Source organism: Schistocerca nitens, chromosome 1 (genome assembly GCF_023898315.1).
Source record: "Schistocerca nitens isolate TAMUIC-IGC-003100 chromosome 1, iqSchNite1.1, whole genome shotgun sequence".
Classification (NCBI taxonomy): domain Eukaryota; kingdom Metazoa; phylum Arthropoda; class Insecta; order Orthoptera; family Acrididae; genus Schistocerca; species Schistocerca nitens.
This window is the reverse complement of record NC_064614.1, coordinates 271,174,546-271,187,795: the sequence shown is the minus strand read 5'-3', so window position 1 is coordinate 271,187,795 and position 13,250 is coordinate 271,174,546. Positions and strand designations below refer to the sequence as shown.

The 13,250-nt window shown below is 43.0% G+C and overlaps 1 protein-coding gene across 1 annotated transcript in view; it reads left to right on the top strand.

Annotated features, from left to right (window-relative positions):
* The window catches only part of LOC126242682 (thyrotropin receptor-like), a 706,981-nt gene that overhangs the window by 622,161 nt on the left and 71,570 nt on the right, over positions 1-13,250 (top strand). The window contains exon 14 of the mRNA XM_049948112.1: positions 7,820-8,209. Coding sequence (XP_049804069.1) covers positions 7,820-8,209 — 390 coding nt within the window. The remainder of the gene's footprint in view (positions 1-7,819; positions 8,210-13,250) is intronic.

Sequence of the window (13,250 nt, the reverse complement as noted above, 5' to 3'; positions counted from 1 at the left end):
ATAAGCTACATCATGTTAATAAAGAAATACTTTAGAATACGTGTATATTTCCAGCTTACTCCGCTGAAAGCACGAGAATACAAACACGTATTTCATGCATGAGAAGCATATATTTTTGTTGTAGCCCATTGTTGTTACGGAGATACTTGCCTTGACACTTAATATTTTTTATGGAGTCTCATGATGCGCCCATTCTCACATTTCACTCGACTTTCCAATACACAAATATTTCTGTAATTGTGACTACTTTTGCTTCAAAAGCGATTGTGCTGAAGATTCTTTCCATTTGTGGCTCAGATTTATCAACAATTGTGGGGTTGGTTTCTTCGGTGTTGGGAAACAGTTGGATTACTTTTGACGATTTTTTATCACGTCTGTGTAGTTTACCCTTAAGTTAGAGTTGTGGTGGCTTATTTAGTATGTTAAATAAAGTAGGTATTACATTCCATGCATCTTTCTTACTGTGCACATTCACTGATTTGGTTCAAAGTGTAGCGAACAAAACTCTGCGCTGTTGGGTGAGTACATATCGTCTTTCTACAAAAGCTCAGGTCTTTAGGTGTTTATTGAACTAGCAAATTTTTTATTAAATGAAAACGACATAATTCAGTAAATATCTGTCTGTTACGAGAGACTCGTAAATAAACCGTTTCGTACCTCCCAGGATTCTTAGAAAACTAAAGAATAACAAAGAGATGTACAAATCTTAAACACAGAGGAAAGGGAAGCTAAACTCAACCAATAAGAAATTTTAGAAATTAAAAAAAGTGGTTCAAATGGCTCTGAGCACTATGAGACTTAACTTCTGAGGTCATCAGTCCCTAGAACGTAGAACTACTTAAACCTAACTAACCTAAGGACATCACACACATCCATGCCCGAGGCAGGATTCGAACCTGCGACCGTAGCGGTAGCGCGGTTCCAGACTGTAGCGCCTAGAAATTAAAAGACAGATGTGTACGTCCCCACATCCGTTATTAAACGAGAAAACCCAATTCAACTATTCACCTCTTTTAGATGATATCACATCTCAGGATAGAAGTAAAACTTTGGGCCTCAGTCCATCAGTAGATATAAAGTTCTTGGCTCACGCATAACTTTAGTCCCGACCTGTTAGTGTAATTGCTGAACTGTGTAATTCCACATGTAATTGTTAAAAATGGTCATTGAAGTAATTTTACATTAAGCCATGGATCGATACATTAAGAAGTTGACACGACTATCTTTGCCTTATCATCATGTTTATCTGTGCATTGTCATCTTTGGGAATCAGTAATGTACTTGAAAATGGGCTTATGATTCGAACCTAGGTGTGCAGTAATATTAATAAAATACCGAGCGAGGTGGCGCAGTGGTTAGACACTGGACTCGCATTCGGGAGGACGACGGTTCAATCCAGCGTCCGGCCATCCTGATTTAGGTTTTCCGTGATTTCCCTAAATCGCTCCAGGCAAATGCCGGGATGGTTCCTTTCAAAGGGCACGGCCGACTTCCTTCCCCATCCTTCCCTAATCCGATGAGACCGATGACCTCGCTGTCTGGTCTCCTTCCCCAAACCAACCACGTAATATTAATAATAAAATTTGTGAAATAAGGCAAAAAACAGTGTTTGTTTAGTTAATATCAAATGTGGTGACTTTTTTACTTGTTGTCGATTTTTATGGGACTACACACAATCCCTATTGTAAAAAGTATGTTACATTCAATATACAGGGTGGACATTAATAAACCCGACAAATTGCAGGGACGGATTCCTGATAGGAAACGGAGGAAAAAAGGTCCTATCAACATCTGCCCGGAAATGGACGGTTTGCGTGCAACTGCAACAAATCCTCCTGGAACGCAGTATAGAGCTGCATCGCATCCTGGTCCCAACAGATGTTCAGAGTGACCTCCATGAGATGCGATGCACGCGTTCACATTGTAAAGAGGACTGATGAGAAAGATCCCATAACTGTGATGGTCTGGTGCGAAAATCATTAACAAAATCCGTCCCGTATAGGGAAATCCGCTGCTGCACTCGTTGCTGGTAAAAATGAATGATTGTGTGCCATTGTTGGCCGCCAGGCCTCATCTGGGAAGTTCGGCCGCCAGGTTGCCAGTCTTATTTCAGATGACTCCACATTGGGTGACTTGCGCGTCGGTGGCGATGAGATGATGATGACGAGGACGACACAACACCCAGTTCACGGGAGGGAATCGAACCCGGGTCCGCAGCATAGTAGGCAAACACGTTACCACTCAGCTAGGCAGGCGGGCTTGTGGTTGGTGATAGGGATAGTAACTGTTGTTGAGACGGGTATTAGATTAATCCAGGAAAACCCCCAGTTGGGAAACGGGGCCCAAATTAGTTGGTTATTGTCGAGTTGCAATTTACAATTTCTTTATTGATCACTTCAACCGTTAAAAGTCATTTCTTTATCACTTGACCAGGAACAGATCCAAAAACGCTATTAGGCATGAGTGCCTTTTCAAAACAATTTACCTTACAGTTAACGGCCAAGCCATTTTACTTAAAACTAACTTTGATAAAACATTTGATAACAAATCAAAATTTTCCAAGCAATGAAATTAAAAACTTTACTTTACCGTTAATACCCAAGCCATTTTACTTAAAACAGACTTTGATAAAGCATTTAATAAAAAAATTAAAACTTTCCAAATAATGAAACAGAAAGAACACCAATTTGCATACAATTTCGCTACCGAACATGTAGGGAGGCAACTTTTTTTTAAACTTTGGCACAACAAGATATTAAATTACAAGGGCCCGCTAATAGGGAGGCAGAACTAGCATCTTCAAAGGACGCCAAGTAGATTAAAACAATCAAAATAAAGATACAGTCATTCACCTTTTACAATAACTAACAATTTTAAAGCCACGTAATTTTAAAAACCCACCAATGAAAGGCAAACTTAACCTTTTTAAACAGTGGCCATAAACAATCAGTGAACTCCGATGCAAAGGTTCCTCACACCCGACCGTGTACACGTCGCCAGCGTACCCAACTGGGCACAGTCACGCAGCCACGCGCTCTGTCACCGGAGCCCTCGTCTTCTCTGCACCCACCTCGGCGAAATACCACTCTTCAGGTTTGGCGAGTTACTAGTCCATCACTCCCGCCTCCAGGCGGAAAATTTAAAGACATCCGCTGCCGCTCCCACCAAGTAGTGACTCGGAACCACAACCCCCGGTGCTCACAGCAAGAGCTTACAGCCTTGTCCCCGTCAACTCGTACCACTCGTCTCGCACTGCCAGGGTCGACCACGCGGTTTCTCGGAACAACAGCCAACTCTGCACCGCTACGCCACACCGCGATCTCATCGTATGACATTCTCTAATTCCCGACCGACCGACTCGCCACCGCTAGGCAACCAACCGGCCATCCCCCCAAAGATCTTATTCCCTTACACAAGGCTAACAGGAAGCAACGACTCGAAGATCGATAAGACCAGACACGCCGCCAGAGGGGAATCTCAACAGAATCGTACGCAGCATAACGATAAATATGAAAGAATCAATTAGCGATGGAATGGAAGGACTCAGAATAATCTTTACAGCGCGATATATGTTGAGAGCCGACACACGGCTCAGTTGTCTTGCAGGACACACATAATCGTACTTCAGCTGACACCTTGCCGGTGGGCCAATTGTCTGGAGCTTGTACTAGGGTTTGTCTTAATATCCTGTAGAACCCCGTCCACCAAATCTGGTGTATGTACAGTCCGCCGCCTCCGTGCACGTTCGTCTGTCTGAAAGGATCCATGATCAAACAAATACCCTAAGAGGGCTTGAAGTATTGTGTGAGGTGGTTGGTGTCTGTGACGCTACCTGTTTCGGTATAGCCGTGCTGGGGCGTACAAAACACCATCTCGGCCTGTTCCCAACATGAGTATCGGACCATTCTGCTGCTTACAGTACGCTGCATCAATCACACAGCGCGCAACACACAAGGAACACACGGAACGTGGTCAGAGGAACTTACATTCTTCAGCACCATCTATCGCGGCAACGATGCATTTCCGGGTGCATGTTCACAGGACCTTTTTATCTCCATTTCCAGCCAGGAATCTATACCTGCAGCTTGTCGGTTTTATTAGTGTTCACCCTGTAAACGTTAGTATTCGCACTCACCCGATGTCGTATTCAGAAGTATTGCTCGCTGGCCACTCGCGGCGCTGCTATCGTTGAGGGTAACAAAAGCGAGACGGAGTATGGTGACCGTTATGTTCAAGCCCCTACCACGCCATAGCGGAGAAGCAAGCCAACTGTCCCCCAATCGAAGCAGCTGATCGCCGGCATTTGCAGGGATGAATCCTTAGTGTAGTGGACTGTTAAGGCAGCCAGTCCACAGTGACGGGTAGCCGAGAGGGAACACGTACACACACGCCGACTGGCGCGAAGTCTGGAACAGGATTCGTAATGAATGTGATAAAGAAAAGAACGTAGCTACTAGAACACTTAACCTTTATATCGTCCTTTGGTATACAGCATTCTTGATGATACAAGTGAGACTATCTTGAGATACATGCAATGGTACAAATGGCGCCTTGCTAGGTCGTAGCCATTAACTTAGCTGAAGGCTATTCTAACTGTCTCTCGGCAAATGAGAGAAAGGCTTCGTCAGTGTAGTCGCTAGCAACGTCGTCGTACAACTGGGGCGAGTGCTAGTACGTCTCTCGAGACCTGCCTTGTGGTGGCGCTCGGTCTGCGATCCTGACAGTGGCGACACGCGGGTCCGACATGTACTAATGGACCGCGGCCGATTTAAGCTACCACCTAGCAAGTGTGGAGTCTGGCGGTGACACCACACTTAGTACTGGGGTTGTGATTTGAAGTATATGAGACGCAACAAGAGCAAATTGAAGCACAAATTAAACGCATGTTTGTTTAAAAAAGTACTGAGTATTCGAGTCTATTTTAAAAGTATACTTAAATGAATGAAGTTTCCTAATTTCCGAAATACGTCTGCATAGAGACGCGAAATTTAAGTATGTAAGGCTATTTCCTGACAAGGTGGAGCGAGTTTACATCGAGTTATTTGCATTTGATAATTACATGAAACTTTTAAAGTAGCAGACAGTACGATTATTATTTAACTCACGTAATTTTCCTGTCAGGTCCTGTTTGCTTTTTGCCGATTACTGTGTACATTTGGCAGGCTTACTTTTGTTTAGCACAGTATTGTCTACACTCGAATTTTGGTATGATTAATTGTAATAACCCATATCACTTTAAATACCGTAGGAATTTCATTCGCACATTAGTTTTTAACACTGATAGCACCTCTGAAAGTAGTAGAGTTTGCAACATTTGTTCAAATATTTGACCATTTACGAAGTATAATCACCACCTGACAACACATGCTAAGTATCTAAACGCAATTATTCGACCTACCTCTGATTCATACTTAATATATATTTGATTGCCATGGTAACCTGGAAAACGAACGTTCAAAATTATACACACTGACATTATTTCCACACTATTTAACCTAAGCCTATATTGCACGATTTCCAGGACACTATACCTTTTTCAAATCAGTTGGAAATCCAAATACTGTCGGTATAGCATCGTCCTTCAGTTGATATCTATTTACATAATTTTCCATGTAACAATTCTCTTCAAAATGAAGAGAGCACAGCAAATAATTTGCTGTCGGTTGGAAGTTCTCTCTCCGAGTAGCTACTATCCATTTCCGATTTAGAAAATCATTTGTAAGGGGAAACCTAAACAAAATCAAACGCTCATGATATATCATTTCTCCATGAAAATACTATATACAAGTAATAGAAAGTAACAAACAACCAGAAATGACTGACCTGTGAAATTTAACATTGTTTCCGTCTTCCATTATACTGTTACAATTAAAAGCAGCACACGAACAAACCATGTTTACGCACTCTTTCCCTGCAAATGGCGGTTTCTATCACGTTCAATGTGGGGACGCGACATTAGCGCCAATGCGCGGTCTAGTTTTTATTTAGTAAGTCTATGGTTATGTTCACAGAGTAAATATCTCTAGAGTGAGCATTGCGTTCTGCGCATGTTGTCAACATTAAACCATGATTGTCACGTGTTTTCGGGACCTCGTTGTGCGTGTGTGCTTTCCACAGAACTTGAAATTTATAATATCAAGAGTTTTTGTTGTGTTTTCACCGTTCGTTGATAGTGTAATAGCTATGGCGAATTACTGTTGTTGCTACGGTTGAAAAGAAAAATATGTGAAAGGAGGGATAGCAACTTTACATGGGTACTATGTTTAAAAATTTCGAGACGCGTTATAATTAAGGCCTGATTCTGTAGACCTATTTTTCTACGATTTTATGACTATATAATTGATATAACGGCTCGTACAAAAGCTTACAAACAATCGCTTCCTCTCGCAAATTTGCTAGTGGAACAGGAAAGGGAATGGTTAGCTGTTTCAGCAAATACTATCCTCCATGCATTTATCAATGACTTGTCGATTATCTATATAGATTTGAAAGATGGGAGACAGATAAATTCAATAGAGTGGGAGTCTGTAATTGTCTTCGTATAATATGTGTGTCCAAACCTTTTTGTTTACTATAAAGTTACAGTAGGAGACCATGTTAAGTGTGTCTAGGACATGGAGAATGATTATGTGTGATTTATATTGTAGTTTCCCCAAGGATGAACAACGAGTAAAGATGTGGCTCCAGAAAATAAGGAGGAGTAATTTTGTCCCCACAAAATATTCCGAAGTATGCTCAAAACACTTTGAAGAGGAATGTTTAGACAGAGAAAAATTTGGACGTGTGTGGCTGAAGGTAGATGCTAAACCAACTATTTTTAATTTTCCACAGCACCTACTACCAATTTCTGCATTCAGCTTAAATACATTTTCTGCACAAATCAAATAAAAAACACAATAGTGTAGCTAATCAAAGTACACATTCATCTTCTTTGGTGTATTTTGCCTTCAATTTATTTTCTTCACCATTTGATTAACAAGCGTAAAATATTAGTAAACATGTCCCCAAACTCTTTCATTTGTGTCACTTTCTACTTCCCATAATGGTGTTATGTGGGTTGACTGTTACATGACCAGCTGTATTTGCTTTACAGTACATTTATTCTCCGATCGCCTTTTTTCCCCCTTCTTAATCAGTTTACTATTTATTTAATGAACCGGGAGCAAGTACGTAAAATGCGTTAAATAAACACTTCAGAGTGTCACCAGTAAGAAAAATTGTGCTTTAGGTCTCAAAACCGAGAAAATAAATACGCAGAAATAGCAGAAAAAAAGGACGAATTAGCAGGAATATAATCCCTAATGTGTGGCAAACTCGGTGTTTTTCGGATACTTGTAAAAGTACTAGCGTATTGTCAAGTCGTTTTGCAAGACTACCACTGCAAAAATGTACGTTAGGCTCTGTAATACTATAAAGTGCCGAATCATACCAAAAACTACCAAAAATCGAGTTCATCTGAACTGTGACACCTATCGCAAAGAAGCAGAATGCAATATCACTTGCCCTTAAAAGTTACGTAGCTGGTTTTTCCCGGTATCAAATGGATACTGTTAAAATGTCTGCGCAACATATATAAATAAGCCACGACACGTACGAAAAGAATCCGTCTGTACTAGGGATGTAGTGACATTCGAAATAATCAGGGCGCTATACGGACAAACACACGACGTCCCGAGAACACGTGACCAGGCCGGCAATGTATGTTGACAACAGAAAATCTGTTCTGCGCATGTGAATGCTCACTCCAGAGATATTTACTCTACGGTTATGTCAGACTGCGGCGTACGTGTCAGATTACGCTGACGGCCTGTGCCCGCAGCATCTGCCTGCCGATGGAGGCGCGGCGCGCGGGCGACGTGGCGTACCTGGTGGTGCTGCTGGCGGGCAACGGGCTGGCCTTCCTCATGGTGGCCGTCTGCTACGCGCAGATCTACGCCTCGCTGGGCCGCGACACGCGACACGCCGCGCCGCGCTCCGGCGAGCTCACCGTCGCCAACAAGATGGCGCTGCTCGTCTTCACCGACTTCGCCTGCTGGGCGCCCATCGCCTTCTTCGGCCTCACGGCCGTCGCCGGCTACCCGCTCATCGACGTGACGCGCTCCAAGATCCTGCTCGTCTTCTTCTACCCGCTCAACTCGTGCGCCAACCCCTACCTGTACGCCATCCTCACGGCGCAGTACCGCCGGGACCTCGTCATACTGCTCGCCAGGTACGTGGCTGCGCTTCCGCTCGTGCACCATCCATTACACCAGGGAATCTAATTTTACACTACTGGCCATTAAAATTGCTACACTGAGAAGAAATGCAGATGATAAACGGGTATTCATTGGACAGATATATTACACTAGAACTGACGCGTAATTACATTTTCATGCAATGTGGGTGCATAGATCCTGAGAAATCAGTACCCAGAACAACCACCTCTGGCCGTAATAACGGCCTTCATACGCCTGGCCATTGAGTCAAACAGAACTTGGATGGCGTGTACAGGTACAGCTGCCCATGCAGCTTCCACACGATACCAGAGTTCAACAAGAGTAGTGACTGGCGTATTGTGACGAACAAGTTGCTCGGCCACCATTGACTAGACGTTTCCAATTGGTGAGAGATCTGGAGAATGCGCTGGCCAGGGCAGCAATCGAACATTTTCTGTATCCAGAAAGGCCCGTACAAGACCTGCAACATGCGGTCGTGCATTATCCTGCAGAAATGTAGGGTTTTGCAGGGATCGAATGAAGGGTAGAACCACGGGTCGTGACACATCTGAAATGCAACGTCCACTGTTCAAAGTGCCGTCAGTGCGAACAAGAGGTGACCGAGACGGCACGTCATACCGTCACGCCGGGTGATACGGCAGTATGGCGAAGACGAACACACGCTTCCAATCGGCGTTTACCGTGATGTCACCAAACACGGATGCGACCATCATGATGCTGTAAACAGAACCTGGATTCATCCGAAAAAATGACGTTTTGCCATTCGTGCACCCATGTTCGTCGTTGAGTACACCATCGCAGGCGCTCCTGTCTGTAACGCAGCATCAAGGGTAATCGCAGCCATGGTCTCCGAGCTGATAGTCCATGTTTCTGCAAACGTCGTCGAACTGTTCTTGCAAACGTTCCCATCTGTTGACTCAGGGATCGAGACGTGGCTGCACGATCCGTTACAGCCATGTGGATAAGATGCCTGTCATCTCGACTGCTAGTGATACGAGGCCGTTGGGATCCAGCACGGCGTTCCGTATTACCCTCCTGAACCCACAGATTTCATACTCTGCTAAAAGTCATTGGATCTCGACCAAAGTGAGCAGCAATGTCGCGATACGATAAACCGCGATCGCGATAGGCTACAATCCGACCTTTATCAAAGTCGGAAACGTGATGGTACGCATTTCTCCTCCTTACACGAGGCATCACAACAACGTTTCACCAGGCAACGCCGGTCAACTGCTGTTTGTGTATGAGAAATCGGTTGGAAACTTTCCTCATGTCAGCACGTTGCAGGTGTCGCCACCGGCGCCGACCTTGTGTGAATGCTCTGAAAAGCTAATCATTTGCATATCATAACATCTTCTTCCTGCCGGTTAAATTTCGCGACTGTAGCACGTCATGTTCGTGGTGTAGCAGTATTAATGGCCAGTAGTGTACCATCCTAAGGGATATTTAACTATAGAACTCGTCACGAAATTACATCAAATGTATTCGCAGTTACGAATGCGAACAGCCAGCTGTATAAAAGAATGACAGTGAAAATTTGTTCCGGAAAATGACACGAACCCGGATTTCCCTCATGTGACGCAGGAACTTCTCCGTGTGATAGTTTGGATCTGGCCATGAGTCCTACACGGATAGCCAAAGCGGTTAAAGCGACCTCTCGCGTAAAGTGGCAAATCCGGGTTCGTTTCCCCATCTGGCACAAATTTTCATTGTTTTCGTTTCCTTACAGAGCCGATTATTGCTCGTATTCGCAACTGCGAATGTATTTCATTTATTTCAAAACGGCTGTAGTCACCGCAGTACCGGTTCCTTCGCACATGCATGCATGTACAAAGGAACATTACACCGTTCTTCTTAACACTTTGCAGTCCGCACGTCTCGTACAAATTTATTCGCTTGGTGCCGGCAGCGCTAATTCGGATTACTTGGCTTGTCGCCGGCCCCTTGTCACCTTTCCGTTGATGACAAGCTTCAAACTTCGGCGAGCTTTAATTTTTCCGGAAATTCTCTACTTTGCCGTATTGTTCCACAAACTCGAATTTTCTTTTCAAGTAACTTCTCCGCAAGTTCTACACCATTATAATAATTATCCATGTAGAGGTGATGCCACTTTCCATAAGAAGGTGTCAATTGTCCCATCATTGTCCAGTGCAGGAATATATCGTGAATGAGGAAATGTATCCCGTACTCGAATCACACAACAACCGAATGAGTATGTCATATTTGGTAATTTTCGACGGATTGTAAACTTTAAAATTTAACTGTACACGCCACCGTATCATTCCTTCATCAATTGAGATGTTTTGACTTAGATTAAACGTTTCTTTAAACTTTTTGGAAAAATAATCAATTACGAATTGCACTTTGAAAAGCTGGTCGGCATTATCCGACTTATTTTTGCTGTCGGAAAAATGTAAAAATGATAGTATTTGTCTGAATCGGTTGCGGGACATCGTATTGCAACATATCGGTGTGTCTATCAACGGATTCGTTGACCAGTAACCATCGATCCTTGCTTTTTTTACAGTTCCCATAAGGATAGCAAGCCCAAACCATTTTCTAAATTCGGGTCCCGTAACTTCGACATATTTGGCATTTTTTTAAATCCAGTTTCCTTCTATTGCAATTTTGACTGTAATACTTGTTGGTTTCGTTGCTAATATATGCAAATAGATCGTTCCCAACATATAATTCTACCATATCCACGACGCTCTGTGTATCTTTGGGAAATATGTGTGGACCCGGAGATCCTTCAAATTTATTATTGGTCCTCAGTAAATTATAGTCTTCGTCTGATTGATCCGAATCAGATAGCAACCGTAGCGTTCGCCGAATTCTTCTTGGACGTATTTCGCTATCTTCCGACGATTCTGCTTCACTTTCACTTTTTTATATCCAATGTCTTCTTCCCAGTCGGCCAAGTCGTCCGGAAAGGCAGACAAGACGTCCGCGCATTCATCGTAAATAATCGTATCGTCTCTTTCGTCTGCCACGATGAAAGTGCACAAGTACTTATAAAAACAAAAAACTTGCTGACGTGTGTAACTTATTGTTACCTAAACAATATACCAACAGAATGAGAAAGATACTAATGTGCTGTCACCAGCCACTGCGCGATGGTATGCTCAGGACACCACTGTGGTGTCGTCGGCTGTTGACCGTTATTTCGCGCGCGACACCACTGCGGTATCGCCAGTCAGCAAAGTGTTAATACCACAGGCAGTGCAAATAGTCATCAAAGTAGTCGGGGAGAGGTCATTTCCGCTACTTAGAACATTGCCAGTTAGCGATAATTTCAAATGTAAGTAAAAATACCGAATAACATCACACATCTGATTTTAGTCTGTGATATGATGGAGTGCTTTCCAAGAGAAAATCCTCGCCAGTCGTTACGAAAACAAGAAAAAACTAACTTCATAAAAAATTTTTAAGAAAAGTTTTTTTTCTTCAACCCGTACAAAAGCCTGAAACAGTAACATACTTGGAATGACAAAACGTGTGGATATTCTCGCAGTTTATAGATGCATGTGATAAATACATTGATCAGCCAAAACATTATGACCACTACCCACCACAAAGTTGAATGCCTTCTGGTGGTGTTGCGGGCACGTGACGTAGTAAGGAAAGAATGTAAGCGGAAGAGAGACGAATGGGCAGTCACAGCGAAGATATGGGCCGCAGATTCACAGTTAAAACAGTATCTTGTTGTATACACCTAACCAAGGCCCTGTAGCAACAAGTCCAGTACTTCTCACATCGGACCACGGCATTGACAAACGACCTCAGGAAACAGCCACTTCACGTTTCTCACGAGTTTCTGGCATCTCCTCTGAAAGCCACACAGAATAACAATCTAAAGTTTAAAAGAAGGACACACACAAGAATACCAAACCCCAAATTTCCATTGGCAAATAGGAATTTATTATCCTCTAATAACCCTCGACAAGTCTGCTTCGTCCAATAAAGTTGCTCCACACATTACTAGGCGACCCTATCCTACACAGTCCGTACACGCTCACAAAACAACAATCGCCATTTTTTACGTGTACTGGCGTTAGTGACATGCCCATACAGCAATAGCAACAGACGTATGTCAATGATGACTATACGAGCGTGAGGTAAACACAACCCCCAACCCCCAAGTGGAGAAAACTTCGAAGCCGGCCGAAAATCGAACTCGAGCCCCTTCAGTTAGCAATCCGCCACGTTGACCGCTTAGCTACCGATGCGGACAACTACCTTGAAAACGGCAGTTGTCTCAGTTTCCACGATCGCCGACGGAAACGCACTTCCGAACATTGTAGCGTATCTGCAACTAATATGTAACGTAGCTACAGCCAATATTGCCTATGTTCGTCTGTGAAAATGGACTCGATAAGCAACCAGAGCTATCAGTAATCGGAATCTAACCTGCATAACACTATGTGCGTGTATTATGACTGTCAGTTTCACTGTCATTTAAGCCCTCAACAGATCGTTACATGAAAAACTTAAAACTAACGTTTGGATAAGTTATCTGACTGCGTTTTTGAACAAGAATTTACAAGTGATACAGAATCTGACTTGGGAAACGGAATTTACTGTACTAGAGTACATGACATATTGTGGTGTGACAGAGTCTCTGTTTTGGCCCTAAGTTTTACGCTCACCTCTTTAAATAACTGCCTTTACCATGTGGTTTACAGCAACGCGCAGCAGCACCGGCTAAAGTTTATTGTTACCAAGAATGAATTTAATAAAAAGGAGTTTGCTTGGGTCCTGGTAACTACTAAATAACTTTTGAGAAGGGATTTCATTAATTAAGTCTATTTAAAAATCAGAATCATCATTAACAAGTTTTAATAATGCCAATGACAGATAACACATGTGTCAATAATGTTTTGAGTGCCAGAATAACAAATTATTTCAATTTCAAAGTTATGTTATCATTTAGTAAGCACAGCATATTATTTAGATGTGGAGAATAATAATTATTATTCGGAGGATAAGGAGGCTTCTTTCAATGACAAGCAAAACATGGGATTATTGCAAACT